The 24,334-nt window shown below is 44.0% G+C and overlaps 1 protein-coding gene across 1 annotated transcript; it reads right to left on the reverse strand.

The window, feature by feature from the left end:
* Positions 1-632: 632 nt before the first annotated feature.
* LOC110529757 (isthmin-2) lies at positions 633-15,536 on the reverse strand. Its single transcript, XM_036985241.1, has 6 exons — positions 14,260-15,536; positions 10,724-10,978; positions 6,616-6,937; positions 3,891-4,028; positions 3,611-3,679; positions 633-3,479 (listed from the first exon to the last, which is right to left on the reverse strand). The coding sequence occupies exons 1-6, from the start codon at positions 14,587-14,589 to the stop codon at positions 2,962-2,964; spliced, it is 1,632 nt and encodes a 543-aa protein (XP_036841136.1). The 5' UTR covers positions 14,590-15,536; the 3' UTR covers positions 633-2,961.
* Between the last annotated feature and the right edge of the window lie 8,798 nt (positions 15,537-24,334).

Here is a 24,334-nt window from a genome sequence, read left to right on the forward strand (position 1 = left end):
AGCCAACAGAACATAGAGGAGCTCGCTCCGAGAATAACCAAGATGTAAAAAACAAAACATTCTGCCTGTCCTAAAATGTATAACGTTTCAGGCCGTTTGGTCTCCAAGTGAAAGCAGATTGCTCCACACATGCGGAGGCTGGGGTTCAGCCTTGTAAGATCAGTCAGCAGGCCATGCCTGGACGACCCTGGTTAAGGCACAGCAAGTGGAAAAACAAAGACATCAAAACGCAGTCAGCTTCTCTTCTTCTCTGCCTGCCTGAGACCCTGGGAGAGAGAGAGGGCATGCTCCACAGATCAGGTTCTTGTGAAAACGTTCAATTTGGAAGTGATACTACTGAGTAAAACACAGGGCCGTTAAAAGTTCACCGATCTCGACTTTGGGGGGGTAGTCAACAGCCTTTTCTGATGAAGACCTTGGGCCAAAACATCAGTAAACTTAAGCACCTCTAGAAAGAAAGATTTGCGGCCAACTTTCCCTATGCTTTACTGTGTTTTGAAATCTAGTAGATGAGTTGTGGCTTTGTGTATGATGAGGAAGTCAACTACACAGAGAAACTACGCAGATTTCAAAGACATCTGATAGTATACAGAAGGACAGAACAAGGACAATTATGAGCCAGACAATCAATGCAAACGTCTTTATATTCCTCATTGTATTTGTCACAACATATTTTCATAGCACAGAAGTACAATAAAATGATAAAACGATACAGACACTTGATGGAGTTGCTGTTGGAGTGGTCATATCATGTGAGGCAGGTCGTTTCCCTTCTGACGTCACCGTGGAGTCAGAGTGTCTCAGTCCGAAGTAGGTTTTAAAGATTCCAGAACCTTTCCCGAAACAATTCCAGGAGTTTTCCAGAAATCCCAGTTGAAGAACTCCAGGTTGGATGATTCCCTCGCAGGTTATGCCCTGCTGATTCCACAAATATTCCAGCCAGGATTTTCTTTACCTGGGTATTTTGGGAAAGTGAATGTTGTGAATTTTGCATTCCTAGTAGCGCACCATGTGGGTTTTAGTAGAGTCATTTCAAAGCTTTAGCAGACTTAAAAAAACGGACAATAAATACTGTACAAGACAATATGGTACACTCTTAGACAAAAGGGTTACAAAAGGGTTCTTCAGCTGTCCCCATAGGACAACCCTTTTTGGCTCCAGGTAAAACCCTTTTTTTGTTCCAGGTAGAACCATTTTGGGTTCCACGTAGAACCCTCTGTTGAAAAGGTTCTATATGGAACCCAAAACCGTTCAACTTGGAACCAAAAGGATTCTACCTGGAACGAACAAGGGTTGTTCTGAGAGTTCTCCTAAGGGGACAGCCGAAGAACCCTTTTAGGTTCTAGATAGCACCTTTTTTCTATGAGTATAGTTATACTAGTTTAAGAAATCACAAAATATCAACCATGCTTTTAAAACAGAAACTCACATGATAATATACTTTACAAATGAACAATGCAGCATTTCTGGCAAGTTACCCTTTCACAATTATAACATTATAACATATAAACATTTGATTTTCATACATGCCATCGTTTGTATATATATATATATATATATATATATATATACCTTAAATAAAGTGCCTTCCTTTAAAAAAACAACAACATGTGATTTCAAAATGTAATGCATGTTTGCACACATTAAAAAAAAAACTGAATTCCTGAAAGAGGTTTGGAGCATAAATGTTAAGACTTCAAGCCAACAGTTCCCACTCCTATGAAGTCTTTGCAAAAACAATGCAACATATCGCAATGGAATAGAACAGCTATTCAACTTTAATTACATTGACAGAAAAAATGGCTTGCCAAAAACCGCACAAAGAGCATCATTTCATAACTTTATCTGAATTAATACTGTATTTATCCGCTCTTCATCCATTTACACTGTAGATCCAACTTTTTCGTTTCCGTAACAGGTACCATTCTCATCTTTAATGTGCGCTCTGAAGTACAGTCCGAAGTGCACTCTGAAGTGCACTCTGAAGTAGTGGTTCCCAATGCTGCTCCACTGTTGAGGTACATATGGGCTATAATCTCTAACAATATGAGTCCCCCTGAGAAAACTGTAGAAACATCCATGATTGAAGGTTCTCAAACTGTCAATGTTGAAACAGAGGACGAGAAGTTCAGTCCAGACCAGAAGACTGTCTCCACCTCCAAGCTTCAGAGGATGAGAAGTTCAGTCCAGACCAGAAGACTGTCTCCACCTCCAAGCTTCTAAGAAGTTGTTCTGTTGGCATGTTATCAAGAATGAGCATGAGGTGCTGGGTGTGGTTGTTCGTGCTTGTAAACTTCTTTCTTTAGACCAAATTCTCTCCTCAGCTTTAGATTATATTTTTTAAGAATAACCTTTCAGCAAATTCATGTTTGTTGAATCATATATCCCCCTCCAGTACCTATTTAACTTCATCTTCTCATAGCAGCATAGTTATGACTATATTCATGTGTTGGGCATGACACATTCCACAATCCCCTTTTCAAAACAAGACTTACTACAGTATCAAACATCTCACACAGCAAAATCAAATCAGGAAGTACATTTGGGATGTTTATGTTGCCTTTGTCAGTCACACAGAGCCACAACACCTACAACAAGCCACCAACAGGCTAGACGACAATGTCATGGACAGACAGCGAGAGAGAGAGACAGAGAGCTTGGTACCATGCTGGATGCGAAACACGTCGGCAAGCATTGACAGGACTGCGTCTTTTTTAGTTGTTGTTCAGTTCAATGAAGTTCAGTTCTGTTCTGTTGGGTCTGGTCACAGGGTGTTTAATGTGCCAAATCCTAACTTGAAATCAACTTGCACCTCAACCTTGCAACCGCCATACCTCCTTATATGCAAAATGCAAAAAGCTATGCAAAACAGTCCTACAAGCGCTCCCTTCTCAAGTTAGGATTGGGCCCCACTGTACGGGTGAATTCTGGTTAGTGTAGTTTTGGCTGCTGTGTGTGTTCTCAGTATTCCCGGGCCTCCTCCAGCTCGTTCATGAACACGTCATGGTGGGGGTTCTCCGGGCAGACCAGGCCGTTGTTGGGCGGCCGCACCGCGTGGAAGCGGCTCCAGTCCCCTTTACACAGGATCCAGGGAAGCACGTCCACCTTGAAGTGGAGCTCCGGGGAGAAATCCGTGCTGATCAGGTTGGGCGTTCCTGCACCCTTACCCCGTGTGATCAGACAGCCACGGTCGTCGTAGCAACAGTGCTGGGCGCCGAGCGTAGCGACATCGCTGGAGAGGGCAGAGCGGATGCAAGTCCTCGCAGAGGGTTTGTAGATGTCCAGGCGTTCTTTAGGGCCACTGGCGTCATGCCAACGGAAGGTCCGGTCGTGTCCCTCGTCGAAAGCGCTGACCACGGTGTAGGCGGCGGCCGAGGGGTAGGCACAGGGGCAGCTGGGTAGTTCTGAAAGGACCTGGTTGAGGTATCTCTGGAGGAAGTCGCTCTTACAGTTCAGCCACTTCTCACATGTGTCCACATCTAGAGGGAGAGGAGAGAGAGACCATGTTAGATGTAATTCGATTAGTAGGTGCATTCTAACTGCCCATGTTTGCTAGTTTGACTAACCTATTTGCTTGACCATTTGCTAAGTGTACATTGATTCGACATACCTGTGCCAAACGGTTCAGTGCCGTTCTCCATCTCGAAGGGGAAAGGTTCAGCCACTGTGTTGACAGCGTCTGCAGAGATAGGAACGGTACCATTTAGTTAGGTCACGTCTCTAGCTCACATTCACAGATGATTCAGCTAATCGACTAGTCGACCAACTAACTTAAATTAGCTGGATTGGGTGTGTAAGTGCTGGGCTGGAGCAAAAGCCTGTACATCCTGTGGCTCGGGACTAGGAGTTTGTGACCGGAATCTAGAATAAACGTTGTGTGTGAAGTTCACCTGGACAAGGCTCCATGTCACATTTGGTGGCCTCTGTCAGGGTGCAGCTGTAACCACAGGACCGTGTTCTCTTCCTCTCTCCATGACCACAGGTGACTGAGCACAGAGACCAGGCACTCCACTCCTCCGTCCCCTCCTCTGTACGGGGGGAAGACAAGACAGCAAAACTGAAAAACTCATTAATGATAAGGATTTGGATTTACATAGTGGTTTCCATGTTGTGGGGTAACTGTAACTCATTAGCCTGGGAACAGACTAATACTTGTCTTTGTTTCACCTTTGGTTTAGCTAGCAAAACTTCTGTCTGGTCACAGTAAGCTAGTATCTCACGCCTTCCATAACGGATGTGTAGGAACCACAACTACACACCCCTAGAATCCCCCTAATGCTCACTCTCTAATCAGAGAGTTGAATTCCTCTCCCAGCTGTAGGGTTCCCTAACTAGGTTCCGTAACTGTGTAGAACTCCCATTAAAAGCATTTGGTTTGTTCACCACATACATTTAACAAGCTATCACGGAAAAGGAAAACAACAACTTGAAAGGATTGATTAGGAGTGGGCACGAAGGAAACTCTGCATAGTAAATAATGCTGCTGGGAAAGAATGCTAGATTAGGTTTAGATGCCTTTCCTGAACCGAAGTATAAGTCGGAACATACTGTAGACTCTTACACAGGAGTAGCGTTTCCCTCTCAAAGACCCCTTAATTAGCAGTTTTTCTAAAATAATATTATCTGCAAAAAAAATCTATGGACTAAATGTTAATATTTGCTATTATAGCTAAGCCATAACAAGCCCTGTATATACGTTTTCTATCTCAGGCAACAGTATAATTTTCCTCGGGTCTAACCTTCTCCCAGCCCCATAGTCCTGTAATGTAGACTCTGCCAAATTAGAGACAAGTCTCCGCAATGAGGCTGAAGTTCTCCATCTGCTTCTGAGAGGTTTGAGTCTGGTGTTAATGATATCGAAAACATGTCCGCCCTCGATTACAGACAAGATGAGGTGGGCGCAGAAATGGCAGCTTTGTTGGTGGTGCAGCTTGGGCCTTTGTGGCGCTGCCAGCTCACCATGTGGCCAGAACACAGGAATAGACTCTTCTCAGTACAGGAGCGTTTTAATTACAGAAGGGAAGCCCCAATGTTACATTACGCTAGTCTGGCATACATACTTTATATTCACTAGAATCTTATTTTATATATGACCACTTAATAGACATGGTCGCCTTGTTCCTAACCAACATACACCTCATTTAGCAACGTTCAAGCCAGATGCACATGCGCATACACATCCTATACTCAGTGAAATTGTTCAACTGACTTTGTTATCGGAATGTACTGTGTTTTGGTTCATTGAGGTTTGAGGTTAAGAGCTCAAGAGTTAACAGTCCGTCTCTTTTGTCTGAAATCAATCCCTTTGTCTGATCTGAAGGGTAGAGGCAAAGGGCACACTGGCTAAAATGAGTGACTTAGAATTAAACAGGGAGCTCCTCTGCCTGTGCACTATCAACGTAAACATTCATCAAACTACGAAGTTGTAACCCCTCTCTGCCTATCCTCCTAGGCCGGATTCTCCCATCCCACTGTCGTTTCCATTCCTTTAAAGTTTCCACATCCATACTCTTCCCTTCTCTTTTCATTGGCTCTGCTCTGCGGGGCTGAATAAAGCTATCTGCCTGTGCAACCAGAAGGCATGCTGCTCTTTTCCCACCATGCAGAAGGAGAAAACAGACTGAGGAGAATTAAGAGAAACAAAAAACAATAGAGGAGTAAATGTTCTGCACAGCCCTGAAAGCCCCCGAATTCTTGAACTGTCTCAAAAGGCCTTGCCGCCTAGGGCCCAGGGCAGAGGGCCGAGCCAGGGTCTGGGGGCCTGGGGTCCCGGAGGGGGGATGAAAGACCCAGCCGAATGGCCCCTGTCATCCCCTCTTCCCAATCTGCCCTCTAATTGTTCACAAGCAGTGAGCTGTTTTGTCTGTCAGGGGGAACAGGCTCACGCTGCCATTAGCGAGTGCATCGGGCCCATCTTCAAAAGACAGCAGGCCTCCACAGTGAGCTGCGAGCTGGGACCCAGTGTCCACTTCAAAGGCTTGGGCTCCACAATGGGCCTGACGGTCGAGTGCTCGCAGAGTGGAGAGCTCTCTTGCTCGCATGCTCAGTCAATACTTCGGTCTCTCTATCTCTCTCAATTCTGTGTGCTATCTGTCTATATTGTACCACTTTTCTACATTAACTTCCTATAAATCTCTTTGTTTCTCTTTCTCGCCCACCATTTTATCTCCCACCATTTCAAAACATCCTCAACTTTTGGATGCCATTTTGTCAACTAGTCTCAGAGAGGCATGCCAAAGACCAGTGGATCAAAGATGAAAGTTTTTCCAATTAGAACGATTTTTGGAAAGACTTGGGTCCAGAACCGTTGCCTGGAAGCCAAAATGATTGCCTAGATTATCAGTTGCTACTGGCATGTAGAGAAATGCCAGTAGCAACTGAAATGTCTACTGTACTCAAAGTGATCCCAAGTTAGGTGTTAACTAAGATGGCTGGTGTGACATCTAGACAGACACTGTGCCACTTAGGAGTTTACACAGGCACCCCAATTCTGTTTTTTTCCCCAATTATTGGCAAAAGATCTGATCTGATTGGTAAAAAAAAACTATTATTGGCAAAAGATCAGAATTTGGCTGCCTGTGTAAACTCAGTCTTAGCGAAGACAAGAAGCCTCACCATAGTAGCTATGAGTGGCGTCCCAACCCTCGTTCCAGCGACTGTCCCAGTCTCCCCCCACTCCACTTGGGAGGGGCTCCTCACTACCATACTCCAACAGGTAATCGTCCTCCTCCTCCTCTTCAGTCTCCTCCAGCCCTGAGCGGCCAGTTCCATCCTCACTGGAGTCAGCATCTGTGTAGCCCCAGAACAGGGGCCAGAACAGCTTCTTACCGCCCAGCCAGTCTACAGTGGAAGGGGAGGAAGGAGGGATCCAGTCCTTGTCCGTTACCAGATCCATCTCCACTTCTATGTTAGGGTCATCCACCACCTCAATGGTCACCTGGGACAGGTTGAGAGGAAAGAGGGTGTTAGTAAATGTTATTACAAAACGTGCAAGCCTGGTATCAAAGGTCTGCGCATGCTAAACTGGCAACCTCTACATACTCAGGTGTATTCGTGCACACAAAGTCTGTACAAAATAAATAAATAAATAACATTTAAAAAAGACAAGCTCTTTAAATTATATAAAGCGGGTGTATTCGAAAGCCACAATGAAACCAAGATATGACTGAGCAGACTCCTTGGAAATAATCCCAACCTCCAGAAGTACCAGGGAAACTGACCTGCCTAATTTATAGCTCTGACTTGGCCAGGTAGAAACAAGATATGCATTGAGCACTCAATCAGATGATCCTACTTCCTGAGCATTTGTTAGGATTTAACTCCTCATTAGACTGGTAGGTGACTACTCATTAGACTGGTAGGTGACTCCTCATTAGACTGGTGGGTGACTCATTAGACTGGTAGGTAACTCCTCATTAGACTGGTAGGTGACTCCTCATTAGACTGGTAGATGACTACTCATTAGACTGGTAGGTGACTCCTCATTAGACTGGTAGGTGACTCCTCATTAGACTGGTAGGTGACTCCTCATTAGACTGGTAGGTGACTCCTCATTAGACTGGTAGGTGACTCCTCATTAGACTGGTGGGTGACTCATTAGACTGGTAGGTAACTCCTCATTAGACTGGTAGGTGACTCCTCATTAGACTGGTAGGTAACTCCTCATTAGACTGGTAGGTGACTCCTCATTAGACTGGTAGGTGACTCCTCATTAGACTGGTAGGTGACTCCTCATTAGACTGGTGGGTGACTCATTAGACTGGTAGGTAACTCCTCATTAGACTGGTAGGTGACTCCTCATTAGACTGGTAGATGACTACTCATTAGACTGGTAGGTGACTCCTCATTAGACTGGTAGGTGACTCCTCATTAGACTGGTAGGTGACTCCTCATTAGACTGGTAGGTGACTCCTCATTAGACTGGTAGGTGACTCCTCATTAGACTGGTAGGTGACTCCTCATTAGACTGGTGGGTGACTCATTAGACTGGTAGGTAACTCCTCATTAGACTGGTAGGTGACTCCTCATTAGACTGGTAGGTAACTCCTCATTAGACTGGTAGGTGACTCCTCATTAGACTGGTAGGTGACTCCTCATTAGACTGGTAGGTGACTCCTCATTAGACTGGTAGGTGACTCCTCATTAGACTGGTAGGTGACTACTCATTAGACTGGTAGGTGACTCCTCATTAGACTGGTAGGTAACTCCTCATTAGACTGGTAGGTGACTCCTCATTAGACTGGTAGATGACTACTCATTAGACTGGTAGGTGACTCCTCATTAGACTGGTAGGTGACTCCTCATTAGACTGGTAGGTGACTCCTCATTAGACTGGTAGGTGACTCCTCATTAGACTGGTAGGTGACTACTCATTAGACTGGTAGGTGACTCCTCATTAGACTGGTAGGTGACTCCTCATTAGACTGGTAGGTGACTCCTCATTAGACTGGTAGGTGACTCCTCATTATACTGGTAGGTGACTCCTCATTAGACTGGTAGGTGACTCCTCATTAGACTGGTAGGTGACTCCTCATTAGACTGGTAGGTGACTCCTCAGACTGGTAGGTGACTCCTCATTAGACCGGTGGGCGACTCCTCATTAGACCGGTAGGTGACTACTCATTAGACTGGTAGGTGACTCCTCATTAGACTGGTAGATGACTACTCATTAGACTGGTAGGTGACTCCTCATTAGACTGGTAGGTGACTCCTCATTAGACTGGTAGGTGACTACTCATTAGACTGGTAGGTGACTCCTCATTAGACTGGTAGGTGACTCCTCATTAGACTGGTAGGTGACTCCTCATTAGACTGGTAGGTGACTCCTCATTAGACTGGTAGGTGACTCCTCATTAGACTAGTAGGTGACTCCTCATTAGACTGGTAGGTGACTCCTCATTAGACTGGTAGGTGACTCCTCAGACTGGTAGGTGACTCCTCATTAGACCGGTGGGCGACTCCTCATTAGACTTGTAGGTGACTCCTCATTAGACTGGTAGGTGACTCCTCATTAGACTGGTAGGTGACTCCTCATTAGACTGGTAGGTGACTCCTCATTAGACTAGTAGGTGACTCCTCATTAGACTGGTAGGTGACTCCTCATTAGACTGGTAGGTGACTCCTCAGACTGTTAGGTGACTCCTCATTAGACCGGTGGGCGACTCCTCATTAGACTGGTAGGTGACTCCTCATTAGACTGGTAGGTGACTACTCCTCAGACTGGTAGGTGACTCCTCATTAGACTGGTAGGTGACTCCTCATTAGACTGGTAGGTGACTCCTCATTAGACTGGTGGGTGACTCATTAGACTGGTAGGTGACTACTCATTAGACTGCTTGATGACTACTCATTAGACTGGTAGGTGACTCCTCATTAGACTGGTAGGTGACTCCTCATTAGACTGGTAGGTGACTACTCCTCAGACTGGTAGGTGACTCCTCATTAGACTGGTAGGTGACTCCTCATTAGACTGGTAGGTGACTCCTCATTAGACTGGTAGGTGACTACTCATTAGACTGCTTGATGACTACTCATTAGACTGGTAGATGACTCCTCATTATACTGGTGGGTGACTCCTCATTAGACTGGTAGATGACTCCTCATTAGACTGGTAGATGACTCCTCATTAGACTGGTGGGTGACTCATTAGACTGGTGGGTGACTACTCATTAGACTGGTGGGTGACTCCTCATTAGACTGGTAGATGACTCCTCATTAGACTGGTAGGTGACTCCTCAGACTGGTAGGTGACTCGTCATTAGACTGGTAGGTGACTCGTCATTAGACTGGTAGGTGACTCCTCATTAGACTGGTAGGCGACTCCTCATTAGACTGGTAGGTGACTACTCATTAGACTGGTAGGTGACTCCTCAGACTGGTAGGTGACTCCTCATTAGACTGGTAGGTGACTCGTCATTAGACTGGTAGGTGACTCCTCATTAGACTGGTAGGTGACTCCTCATTAGACTGGTAGGTGACTCCTCATTAGACTGGTAGGTAACTCCTCATTAGACCGGTAGGCGACTCCTCATTAGACCGGTGGGCGACTCCTCATTAGACTGGTAAGTAACTCCTCATTAGACTGGTAGGTGACTACTGTAAGACTCATCCTGTATGTTAAAGCTCCAATTGGCAGCCTAATTCTCTATATAGTGCACTACTTTTGAGCCCCAGGGAATAGGGTGCTATTCAGGCCACAGTCTACATAGTAGAGAATGTCAGGACCAGGCAACTGGGGGGCTATAGTGAGGGACTTCCATCCCCAGTAGAGGGCAGAGCCAGCCTGAGGTCATTACATGCAGCTCCAGCTAACCACATCCTGGAATCAACCAGAAGATGTAACCAACTACTGTGAGATTGAGATGAGTTGAATGGAAGTGCATGCTGAAGACATTGAGGCTAATCGCTTGAGAAATCACAGGAAATGGGAGGAATGAAGCAGATTTTCTACTAGAGGTAGATTTATGTTATGTGGAGCTGAGTTGTCCTTCTGCTGAAATTTTATGAAATATCCCACTCATCATGCCACAGAGAAAATCAACACAATAGAAATGAATGAAGGTAACAGATCTCTCTCTATACTGCCTAACCAAGTGGGCACACTCTGCCACACATTGGTATAGGATGAGTTTCCCAACCCTACAATGCAAAGAGATCTCTGTAAAGAAATATCTGAGAGTGAGAATTTTTTTCAAATATCCAATCAATAATCATCACCACTCACCTGGATGTTGGGGTTCTGAGAGCTGATATCTGCATTGGCGAGCTCGGGGAAGTTCTTGAGGTCCAGAACGAAGGGTTTCATCTCCTCCTCCGGCTCAGGCTGGGGCAGAACCCCTACGGAGCGATGCTGAGAGTGAGACCACCTCCTCTTGTGGCGGTGCTCCGTGTCAGGGGGGAGGAGGCTCTGGACCTGGTTCTGCTGCTCCAGGGCCTCCGGTCCACGATGGACCCCACTGGCGGGCGACTGAGCACGAGCCTAAGTAAAAAGATAGGAGACCTCAATTAAGCATCATGATGAAACACAGTGGACTGGACCATTCTAAAGACTTGGATGAAATGAATAACACACAGTAAGTACATTTGCTACTGGCTGGTTTAAAGCCACATAGGTTAAACTTGCTAGTTTAATTTAGCAGGTTGTTATATGAAAGCTTAAAAACATTGGGGATTTCATTGTCAACCCCCTATAACATTTCCACCATGTTACTATCATGTTTCCACTGTCCATGCTGTTAGACCGTTCTGAAAACCATGAGGGCAACAAACCAACCAACCAACAAACCAACCAACCAACCAACCAACCAACAAACCAACCTACCAACCAACCCATCCTAGTCCATCCATTTCTCTTTTTTCCCACAGCAGCCAAAGCCCTGGCATCCAGGCCTTTGACAAAGAGGAGACTGTGCCAGATTCTCTAGTTTTAATGAGAGAGCCTCGGAGTCGTGGGACCCCTGGGACGGTGGGCAGGCTGGCCTTGTGTGTCTCAACCTGCCGTGCCGCCACACAGCTACCCGCTATACACAGACACAAGTTGTAGGGGTCCTCCTCAGTCAGATTCCAACCATCAGACACATGTCAATGTCTTTTTCTAAATTGAAGCTCATCAGAGAGTAGGATGAAGTTCTCCCCTAATTCTGAGCTAAGATCAGTTTGACGTTTCTCCACTCTTACAGTTAAAGTTCAAATTTAGGGAGGGTGAGCTGATCTAAGGGTAACTTCCACTACTCTAAGCTTTTAATTCAGCCAGCATCTATAAATAAATAGCCCAAACATCTGACGGGGCCTCAGTGTCTGGAGCCGTGCCAGTTTGCGGTCGAAAATGTGGTGCCATTTAAAACAATGAGGGGGAAAAAAATCTGGAGCCATGACAAAACGGTTGAGCAATTGTGGTTATGGGGCCGAAAACAGACCATACTTTTTCAGTGGCTGCAATTGTCCCATAAAAAAAAGTCCATCAGATCAGATCCAACCATGAGAACACATGGCCACCATTTAGAGGTAACCCCTGTCAAACAGCATGAGGACGGGAGAGGAAGATGGGGAGAGAGAAAGGGGAATTAGAAAGAGTAAACAGAGGATTCTGACGAAGAGAGAGAGGCAGAGGGGGATCAGAAAGGCTTCCCCTGGGGTCTAGGCAGGTCCCTATGAGGCTTAGCATTAAAAGATCTTCAATGCATGGTTTCTACCACTTGTATCATGGTCTGACTAGAGAAGTATTGTCAGAAGTTAGATCTAGTTAAAGGAGCTCATATAAGATACTCCTGACACACAAAGATATACACCGACAAGACTTTAAGATTGGAATCATGAAGGGCCACATATTTTCACACCTTCCTCATCTTGTCTTTTTCACATCTGGATTCTGTATTCAGTCTCCTCCTCCTCTCTCTCTCTCCTCTCTCTCTCTCTGCAGAGGGGCTCCCCTGATGATCAAAGGCCTATTGGTTGATGGTATGCGGTCTGTCTTTACGAGCCACTATGGATGTGCAGCAGTGGGAGCCCTGGCCTTTCCGACACACAACAAAGGAATTACCATTAAATTCCTCTTCCGTCATGAAACAAAGCTTAGTGTCCTTTGTAGGGGGTGGCTGGGGGGACACTGGAGCCATTTAGGCCGGCCGGCCTAGTAGTCGGTGGTGACACACATTCAGCGGGGACAGAAGAGGAAAGGAGGGGAGGTGGATGTACAGTACTGTATGGATGATGAAGCAGAGGAGAGGCAGGCGGGCGGGCAGGCAGGCAGGCAGGCAGGCGGGTGGGCGGGTGGTGTGGCAGGCAGGCCTGATTTATGTGTCCACAGATATCAAAGGCCTCTGCACTTGGCCATTTTCTAACCATTACAGAAGAACAATAAACTATGGGGTCCTTTGATCGCCTCTTTGAAAATGTGGAAAAGAAAAAAGAAAAAACAAGTGCAAGCGCTTGAAAGAGGGAGAGAGGAAAGGAGGGGAGGGGGGTGAAACCGAACAGATAAATAAAGCAAACAGGTCTCAATATTTGGGAATGAGGCCATGCACACTTCACACCCCTCCTCTGCCCCCCATGATGAGGGGGAAACCAAAAACAGGAAATTCCACATTAACTCAGTAAAGAGCCAACATAAACAATCAACCAGCCTGACCTCTGACCTTATTCCAGTGCGAGAGAGAGCTGCTGAGGGTTCCTTTTAACCCACTTGGTTATGTAAGCCCTTGTTATTGTGCCTCTCATTCCTCTACTGTACAAACCAGCCCCTCCTCTATCCGCTTACACTGGCGTCTAACAGGTCACCAAGAAAGGTGACATAGGGTCATACTCGCTGGTGCCCAAAACGCGCATTCAGCACCACCAGTCACACTCTTCCTCTCTGTCTCTCACTCCCTCCCTCTCAGTTCCTCTCTCCCTAACTGTTTGACGTCCAACTGACATGAATCATCCATCAGTTATAGGCCATGGGCATCGGGACATCAATAGGGCACCCACTGGAGGAGAGCCAGGGGAGAGAAAGTACAAAGGAACGACTTCATAACACAGATCTGGAATCTGTCTGTTTGCACCTTTCTTTCATTCGTACATCTGATTCTGTTCACGGTGACCTTCAAGCCCTCTATACACACACGTCCATGAGCGGCACAAATACCCCTATTGGATCCGGTTACAGATGTGAGCTAGGTATGTGTGTTCAAAGGGAATACAGCCTTTGAATGCATTGTAGCTGCTGTGTAATGCTATGCTGCTTAGCTCAGGCTGACCTTCTCTGGATGCTCAGATACCTTACTATACATGGAGAAACACAGAACAACACTTTGCCCCAAGGCCCCAGAGCTTCATTGAAACAAGTTTCCTTTGGTTCATGAACAGGGAATGGGCAATGACAGTCTGCTATGAGTGCACAGCATTGTAAGTCAGTCTGTGATGCTGGTGATTATGGTTTGCTATCAAGTAAACATTTGAATGATGTGAATGACAATGCAGAATGTTTTTGGCAGGAAGAGCAGTAGTTATTTTCTGGAAACTAATTCAGTTATCACAATTAATTTGACTTAAATAAACAATTGGCATAATGGCATCAAAATAACTCATACTGTAATTTGCACGTAGACATGTGTGTAATATATTCAAATATTGTAGTCATTAAATATTAAATAATTTACATATGCGCAATTCATTTAAATACAATTTGCATCACATTTCACTCGTTACATTTGGAACGCATTGCACGGAATTGGACAAATCTTTGTAGATGAAAATAATCAAGAAAATAAATGTGCCTACCTCCAAAGACACGCCGTTGTGCTGTTTGGTGGGAAAGCCCATCACCAATCCAACGAAAAGTACTAAAAAGATCATCAATATTGTCAGACATCTCCCTCCGACTTGAATCATTTTCTCCATTGAAGTGACAACTAACAAGTAATTTGAAGTCCCCAATCTATCCCTAACTTGTATATTCTTTACGTAGCGAGAGAAACGTTGTTTTCTGTCCTCATCCGAGCTTCTCTTTTCCAGAACTTGTTTCCTTACGAGCAGGTCACCTATTCGACCAGCAGCAACAGCTTTAGAGTCTTCCTCTTGATAGAGATGCGCGCTGATGTCCGATGGCATTCGACGCACAATCCATATCCCTCTGCCGCACTTCGACGCAACTCTGACCACTCAGACTCTCAAAGCGACTGATTTCTCCTTTCACTGTCTGCCTGCCTGCCTGCCTATATGTTGCGTCTAGGTCAATGTCTAGGTTCTTCAAGCCTCCCCATTTAACCAGACCAACTTGGGCTATAAGTACAAAAGACACACACACAACCACGCACTCTCTCAGTGCGCACCGGTGAACGGTTTATTCAACTAGGTTAAAATAGTTGGGTACACTTCCTTATGGATGGGTGAGTGTTTTCTTCCAATACATTGACATCTGGAGTTGAGAATAGCCTGTTTGCGTTATCTCTGACGCGTTAATCCATTATCCAATTGAAGTCAGTCGATTATCTACAACGCAGGTTTGTCCAAATCAATCAGTGTCTGAGTCGCACTGGTTCGGATACGCACGTCTTCACACCTTCCACACTGTTGAAGAGAGGGGTGATGCTTAAGAGGGGGTGTCTCGCGGATCTAGTTATCCAAATAGAGAGGGAGAGAGCCCTTTGGAGATGTGACCGGGACACAGAAACGACTGATAATTGGCACGCGCATAATGGGAGAGGAGATAAGTGACTTTGTAGACTGGATTAAATGGATTACCAGGGAGCCAACACCATTAGGCACATTAGGTGTCACACGTCAAGAAAACATTCCCCCTGAGCAAAGGCGCTGATCATAGGTCTACTTTCACACTACCCTTCATGTAAAAATATGGTGCGTCAATGCAAACTTCACGGCAAGAGGCGTCACTCTCCAGTAACAGATACAGTTTTACATGCCGATATTGGCCCCAGTTATTCACCTATTTAACTATATGAATATATTTCAGAGATCGGCTTGTGTGTCCACTCTCTCCCTACCGCTCTTTGCTGCGTGTGTACTTTTATATAAACAGGATAAACTATATGCTTTCTTTAAGATAGAAAGTTGGAAGTCATTTAATGCTATTCATTGTGTAAAGTCTTCCCGATAGATTATGTTACACATTGTATGCAGATAGACCTTTGTAGAAGACAAATCTAACCAAGAGCTTGACACAAACAAAAATGGATTTAATCTCAGCACTGTTTCCAACAGCAGTCAACACAAACCATAGTTTCAAAAACCCCATCAAGTGGTTTCTCTCCAAACATTGAACTTGCCAAGAGTAAAAGCCTACTGATAACATACAGGTGTATATGCATTTACAGAGTAGGTCAGATCACATCTCTCTTTCCATTGCAAGTTAAACGATGTAATGTTACATCAAAGGGCCTTTGAATCTTTTAATTTAAAAAACATTTACTTTGAGTTAGATAAATGATTAATCACATATGTTTATAGTATTATTGAAATCTAAACAGCCTTCCTGAGATAAATGGTCATGTTACTGGATGTCAGCAATCACATCATGCCTCAATAGAAAGGAGATGGGAACAGGATACAGAGGGTGATCCCAAATAGCACCCTATTCCCTAGATAGTGCACCATCTTGACAAGGGCTCTGGTCAAGAGTAGTGCACTATAGGGAATATGGTGCCATTTGGAATGAAGACAGACTACATGGGCCCACCCAGATTTAACTAAACACAACAGAAAAGTAGCAAGTTTAAAATGTTACGTCTGGACAAATTATAGACACTTTAAAATCTCAGCCATAGTGTAATAAGGAGTTTGTAGTAGTGGAATGATCACAGTGCTAACCGCAGCTCTCTTCCACATATTTCTACTTCCAATACAAATAAAAAATATGTACACTCACACACACTACAAACTGGATATTTGACTAAAGACAATATTATACTTGAACTGACCCATAAATTGAGCCATGGAAAGTCAAACATAACATTTAAACAAAACAAACTCAAATTAAAACACAAAATCAGCCAATTCTGGAATGCCATATTAGAGAAGAATCGTTGTGAGAGACCGCTGGCGGGAAAATATGCTTTGTTTAAACCAAGCGTCAGTTAGCCAGCCGTAAAGCCTGTCATTTCAGTGAGGCTACATCATCTGTATGTTACCAATGCCTGTCAGTAGTACTAGCACTGAAGATGTGGTCCGTCTGACATGAAGACATACTCCATCAAAAGTCTTCCTAAAAGGTTTCTTTTGCTGTCCCTGTAGAACCGTTTTGCTTCCAGGCAGAACTATTTCACCCAACAAAGAACCCGCAAAATAACCTTTTGGTTAAAGGTTCTGGACCCCCCCCCCCCAAAAAAAAGGGTTCTACCTGGAACCAAAAAAGGATTATACAGAAATAACCAAAGAACCCTTTAGGTGTCTTCATTTAGAGCTGCCACAGAGACATTATATTAGAAACATCTTCCACAAAATAGAGCAGATTGAAAAAAAATAGGACATTTGTAATAAATAAAGGCGTAACACTTCCTGTATGTCTATGTCGTGCATTATATATAGGCACTATAAATGCACTTATAATGCACTGTGAAGAAGGTATCAATAGGAAGTTTTACCAAATAAGGACATATCTGTACATCAGAGAAGCATGGCTAGGATGCATCATCTTCATACATACAGATAAACAGGTGGGTCATATTATGACCAGGGTGTCATAGTTTACGAAGACATCAACGCTGGTTATTAAGATAAGCACTTAGAAGATATACAGTTAGAGACTCAAACCACGTGGTTCTTCGGTAACGGTCAGTTTCCCGGACACAGATTAAGCCAAGAATCTCCATTCAAATCGTTTTTTCAGTCCAGGACTAGCCTAAAAATCGGTGTCCATGATACCAACCCCAAGAGAAACACTTCACACGACATGGCTCTTATGAAGCTTATAGAAATATTAAAGACTCTTCAGCGATAGACATGTTAAATACGCTAGAGAGTATAGACATGTTTAAGACATTTGGGCTTAAGTCATTCGAGTGCAGGCATAAACACTAAATATTAAAGGCTGAAGAAAAAAAGCTGTAATATATATATATATATACACACACACATGCATATATATATTACAGCTTTTTTTTCTCTTTATATATATATATGAAATATTCACAACATGGCAGCTCTTCAAAAGGGTTCTTACCCTATTCTTCTAAACTGGTGAAATATGTAGCTTACACACAGAGAGAGATAGAGAGAGCGAGAGAGGATTAGCTCTGATAATAGGTCCAAGACATTGAGATTTTACCTGTTCATTTACTGTGTAAACAGCAGATAATGTCAACATTGGTCAGGGAAAGAACCCCCATGACAATATTAAAGCCTAACACACCGATCAGAGTGGAAAGTTCAATAATAAGCTACACTTGACGGTGTACCTCATTTGATATGAAGCCTATATGTTGCCCTATTAGTCATGAATGCTATATATTATTTATTTACTTCTTTCTTGCATTATAACTTCTGCTGTTATCCTAGAAATATAATCCCTAGAACAAAATGTAGATCGCGGTTCTAGGGATTCCATTTCTCTGATTCGTTAACTCCATTGGTACAACCAAACAAATTGTATATTTTAATGGCAATAGAAAAACTCTTCCTCCCCATCTTGTTATTATTGCACTAGAAGCCCCCATAATGCAGTTGGAACACGGAAATAAGATTCAACATTTAGGTCCAACACAAAAAAATGAATTCACAATAAGTTAAGATACATTAAGACAACGATAGGGGCTTACACACTTCGAAACGAACACACACGATAGGACCTTGGTGACTTTTTTTTTATCCCTACCCCACTGTAGTGTAGGTCAAGAGATACTCAAATCCCCTAAGTTCCACTTCTACATTTCCATTCTTTAGTCAGGGACTTATTTAGGGCCGGTGCACCAGGTAAGTGCAAAAACAAACAACGGTGCAAGTATGCCTGGTGTAGCTGGTTCAGTTAGTTATATGACAAGAAGGCTTGACGTGGCTGGGCTCCAGGAGCAGACTCTCCGCAGAGGACCATGGATCCAGGGACGAGGGGAAATCATGATGTCTGGAGTACTTCAGCTGCAACACATCCCCAACCTCACTGATGGCCTCCAATGCCTGGGGGGGGGGGGGGGGGGGGGGGGGGGGGGGGGGGGGGAGGAAGGAGAGATAACAACAGGAGACCTTATGTTTACTACACATGGAGTCAGAAGTGGGATTCTATACTGAGGAAAGAGGGGAGAGTTGAGTAGCTCACAACAGCAGCATATTGTGAGTATTAAGAACCATGAGTATTTCCTGCTGATCATAGAGACTGAATGGGGAGAGGTGTGCTTCTTACACCATCGTGAGGGTTGCTGAACCATGACATTCACCTGAGGAAATTGTTAGTGAAGAAAAACAGAGTCTACTTGCGTAAAACTAAAACACAACTGAGCACAAAAAAATCAAAATAAATTGGCCTACACCACTTTCCACAAGAGACTTTCTGTGTTGCGATACCATCGGTCCGCAACCCACCTGGAAACAATTTACCTTCCTTGATTTTCTCTTTTTCACAACACCTTCTCTGAACTTTGAGTAAAGAGGGAGAAGAGATTTCCAAAGACGAAAAAAAGTGGCTTCATGCATTTTAACAAAGTGAAGCTGATGTGCTTTAAAAATTGAGCATTAAAAACAGTGTTGACATGCTCTTCCAAAACATAAATGACTGTCCTTGGACAGACAACGCACATGCCCAAAGAAAACTAAATCTGAGCTTGCTGCTCCACCATAGTTATGGCACTGTGCGGTCTTCCTTCCAAGACTCCCACACCAGAGTTCAAATAGTATTTGTGTTCTTCCAAATACTTAACACATAATTGAGCCTCCCTGGGATTGCCAGATGGGTGGGGTTAGCACTTATGGGATGATTTTGTTGGTTCTGTTGCGCCAGGCGAGCTCAGCTTAAGTATTTGAAGAAAACAAACACTTGCTGAACCCAGGTGTTCTCTCACACCCCCGCCCCTCTAATAAAGCATGTATTGAAATGCCTTTCCTGTCCTCCATGCCTGCAGCACATCAGCCCTGACAGTCAGAAGCCAGGCATGACTGACTCACTGCTGGGAGACAGTCAGTCAAGTCACTAACTACTTTGAGGAGACGAAGAGATGTGGAGGAATTCCATCAGCTATCAAAGGATGATGGTGATGTCTCAAGGGAAAAATAAAGTCTTCACCATACATTCTAACAATGCACCTACTATTGTAACTAACCATAACCATTCACATCAATTGGACTGGACCCAATTCTAGGACCACATAGAAACTTTGGGTACATCTCAATACATAAATGTAGTCTCCTCAGTATCCTTCCTCCTCCGTTCATCCTATACGAAGATAAAAGAGAGTTGAATAGAATATAAATAATTCTGAACACAAATCCTATGGAGTGAGACAGACTGACAAAACAAGGCTACACTTTTGAAAAAGTACCAGCGAGAGCCAGATAGAGATGGCTCCATGGAGAGAGGGAGGAGTCCTTTGACTACTCTGTACTGTGATTAGTTGACTCACTGTGTCAAGCATGTCTGGTGCATGTGTGTGTGCGTCTCTGATCGGTGACTCACCGTGTCCAGCATGTCCCTGGTGTGTGCGGCAGACACACAGAACCTGGCCCTGGACTCTATGATGGGTGTGGCAGGGAAGCCAACCACCACCGTCCCAATGTTCCTCTTCAGCATCTCCCTGCCAAACGCCCTGAGAGCGAACCAATCAGAGATCAGGATTATGGACCACGTGACCAATGTGTTAACAATCTGCTTATTCTATGGCTGGCTGGCTGACTGAGCAATGTCATGTTGATCGTGTGAGAGAAAAGTGAATACAACATAAACAATCTGATCATGTTCACTGTGGTTATTTACTCAACAACTGGTGTTAGTTGACCAAGATGTGTGACTTGGCTGACTGATCAAACCTACTCCATCTTAGCTGAGGTTTGTGTTTTTGTAAACATCACGAACTAGCGGTTACCAGACCTACCCTATTTTGGCGGGCATGTAGAGCATCATGGGTACGACAGGAGAGTCATTGTTTCCGTAGATGATGAATCCCATCTCTCGGAGTTTCCTTCGGAAGTATGTGGTATTTTCTGACAACTGCTTTAGACGCTCCGCCCCTGAAACCATTAACAACCAATTAAACCATTAGCTAATTCATCTATTAACCTGTTAAACCATTAGCTAATTCATCTATTAACCTGTTAAACCATTAGCTAATTAATCTATTAACCTGTTAAACCATTAGTGATTACAACCATTAACTAGTAAGAACATGAACAGGTAAACCACAACCATTGAAAGGACTGTGGCATTTACACACTACTTCAGCCCACCACCTTAGGCCTAACTTCCTTGTTGACTGAAAGGAAGGGATACATCTAGGTGCTCAAACTCAGAAAAACAGCATCTGCCATTTCATTTTGAAACACAGAGCTGAAAACGTAAAGCATTCCAGGCTTAAGTCTGAAATGAAATTAATTTCACTCAGACAGTCGTTTCCCCTGGGCCCTGGCTTTGGAATTCAAAGCCATTCTGAGAGAATGATAAACGTATAGGCTGAAAAAAAAAAGAGAGTGGTGCTTTCAGGAGAAGGAATTGCGTTCCACTTGTTTGAAATTCCTTTCATATCGAGGGGCTCCATGGTAGGAATGTCCTGTCTGTCTCCGGTCTCATCCACATATTTGATTTGAGCTTCAAACCAGAGAAAGTAATTCTGGTTGTGTTAGGGAGGTGGTTCCCTGAACCACACTCGATATGATGAGCAACCTTGCCTGAGACACTCAAGACTTATTAAGTCTCCAAGCATCGAACCCCAGTCAGTCATTCTGGCACATGACACACCGGCCAAAACGTTAGCAGCCTCGATGCCACTACTAGTTATGCAGCTATTGGCAGTGACTACACTTCAAAGGCTTGAATCTCAAACCCACATGGAGCTGGGAATCATCGAACTGTCAATGTTACTCTTTCCTGAAAAACTGTCAAGTGATTCAGACAAGGCCGTGAGATCAGCCATTTCCATCCATCTGCTTGTCAGAGAATGGTATGGAGCATTGTGATGGTTTCAACATATCTGCTAGATCAGGCTCATATTCATTGAGGACCAAACAGAAGTAAGTGGACTGAAACTGTGAGGCCCTATTTGGACTTGATCCAATAAGAAATGGTTCATTTTCCGTTGTAAAACGTTTCCCCATTGCATGCCCTAATGAATACAACCTTGCTGTTCTGTGGCCCACCTGGGAGGGACCTATCCACTGATACCGGGCGAGATATATGTTTTCATCCCTCAAATGGGTAATGTTGGGCTATAGAGTAATCTGATCCTAGATCTGTGGTTAAACGCAACTTCTACCTTGGTGGGAGACGGGAGGAACCTCCCTGTTAGAGTAACAACCCTGGAGTGACCCGGACCACCGTTGGGCTGTGTGTGTGTTTGTTTGAATCTGTTTTACCACAGCTCGTTCTCTGAAGCCCTGAAGGTCAGGGGAGACACCTAGAACGCTAACCCCCCCAGCGGCAGGCCGCTTTGTACCCAGCTAGAAGGTGCAAAGACAAACACTCCAACACACAGACATCTGAAACCTATAAAAGCTCTATGTGGGGAAAGTCCATGCTACCACTTCACAGGCTTCAATCACCCAGAGCCCTCTGAGGGATGCAGGGGACTGTCCAGAGGTTTTAACCCAGCCTGGTGCTACTGAGAGGGGGATGTGCTCTGCTGTGCGTGTAGGAGTGACTGTCAACACAGTTGATCTCCTTAACTCCACTCCTTTTAACATGCATTGCCTTTAGTTTTTGAGTGATAGTTGGTGGTCGTAGCCCTTTACACTCGTACCTGTATGTGAGTTGAAAATGGCAGATTTGGACACTGATAAGCGCCTCAGTTGGAATGCAGTGGCTTCACAGTAACATGCTATACATGACGTCAGACCTCAGGCTCCACGCTTCACAGCGCTTGAGCACCGCGCGTGACAAGAAGTAGCCCAAATCTCTCCCGCTAATTGGGCAACTTTTGCTAATGTTTTGTTGTCTGAGTCAGGGAAATTCTGTACATTGAGGACTCGATGTACAGTATTTTGAAAGATGACATGTTGAGGATTATAATAAATACTGCTTTGACGTCATACAAGCAAGCCAAAGACCCATGAGTTCAAATGTGCACTTCACCTTTCCATTTCACAAAACACATGTCCATATACCGTGTCAACGTTTATGATCACCATGTTTAGATGTCCTGTTACAAGACAACATGGCGTTATACACTGGGTTGTGTTGACAGTTGTCCTGAACAGAATGAATCTGTGAAACAGGCATCTGAATGCACTCGCGACTCCATTCTACACGCACCAACATTAAACTGAACAAAATTATAAAACGCAACATGTAAAGTGTCGTTTCATGAGCTGAAATAAAAAAGATCCCAGAAATGTTTCATACGCACAAAAAAGCTCATTTCAAATTGAGCACAAATTTGTTTACATCCCTGATCATTACACAGGTGCACCTTGTGCTGTAACTCAGTAAAATCTTTGAAATAGTTGCATGTTGTATTTATATTTTTGTTCAGTATACAATTTGGTACTCTGAATTGCCTTGTCATGTTGGCAATAGAACAAACTTTCAAATTATGCCCACCCTGACCCAGACTGCGATTTATAATGCACAGTTTTTGGATAGCGTAAACAACGGTAATTATGTTAAGGCGGGGATGCAGGGCTGTGTTCCAAACAAAACAACTACAAGTGTGCTTGATCTACTTCCTTAACGACAGAGCTAGGAGAGCTAAAAAAATGTAAGTAAAAAAAGTACCTTATAGTTAAACTTCTTTGAGTCAAAAGTGTATTGGAATGACTTAGGAACTGCTCACACTTTGGAGAGGTGGGTGGCCACTTGGAGACACCAGTTAGACCTCTCACTCAAACCTTTTTTTACCTTGTGTGACACCTACCCCAAAATTCTCCAAGAATATTCTTATCATTTTACTGAACTCATCTTCAGTATTTTCAGATTTCGTTATCAAATGAGGCAAAAAGTACAGTAAATGTAAAATGTGCATCAAATCAATAGTGTAATGTTTGGATTCAGTCTTGTGACAGGTGGACTGGTGGGTCCTCACCTTTAGTCTAATCATTTTCCAAAGAATTCCCTTTTAATTGCTACCATGTAATCTTATTAAAATCTGTTCCTATACACACACACCCCAGGGATAATAAAAAATCCTAGAATGTTTGGGAATGATGCATAGTCAGGCATTTGTGAAAATTCTATAGCTATATGGAGTGGGAAAGCGGCGTTGCGTTTGGACAATTAATAGACACTGCAGTAAATTAAACGAAATGAAAAAATCTGTCTTGTCCAGGACCAGCACGTCATAACCAATCAGAGCTACAGTAGGCCTATATGCAAATAATCCGTTTTCCTGACATTTTACAGGCAGCAGCAAGAGCACGACTTTAAATCATTAGAAAGCAATCGCCAAAACACACCTGAAAATATGAAAATACCAATACAGTCCTCTTTACATTAGGGAACTTCACAATCCTATGGATCAAACAACAATGAACAGGTCGGCGCTCTCTCCCTCAGTTGCCTATGCACATAAACAACAACAAGATCAACAACTAATGCCTGCCTGAGTGAGATGAGCTAAAAATCTGCTGTTATTGAACAGGGAAATTGATTCTTTTACTTTTAGTCACCAATAAGGCTGTGTGTATGTGTGTCGGGGGAGTCCAAACAGAAATAGTGCCATGGCAACTATATGTGCCATAGTAGAATGATTATTATCCAGACTCTCCTTTG

Source organism: Oncorhynchus mykiss, chromosome 8 (assembly GCF_013265735.2).
Source record: "Oncorhynchus mykiss isolate Arlee chromosome 8, USDA_OmykA_1.1, whole genome shotgun sequence".
Classification (NCBI taxonomy): Eukaryota; Metazoa; Chordata; class Actinopteri; order Salmoniformes; family Salmonidae; genus Oncorhynchus; species Oncorhynchus mykiss.

What these genes read in the sequence shown, in the direction of transcription:
- LOC110529757 (XM_036985241.1), bottom strand. Translation starts at nt 14,589, where the DNA reads ATGCCATCGGACATCAGCGCGCATCTCTATCAAGAGGAAGACTCTAAA. An exon ending in CGCCACTCATAGCTACTATG is followed by an intron (nt 4,029 to 6,615) that starts GTGAGGCTTCTT and finishes CCCCCCGTACAG; the next exon opens with AGGAGGGGACGGAGGAGTGG. An exon ending in CACTGAACCGTTTGGCACAG is followed by an intron (nt 3,480 to 3,610) that starts GTATGTCGAATC and finishes CTCTCCCTCTAG; the next exon opens with ATGTGGACACATGTGAGAAG.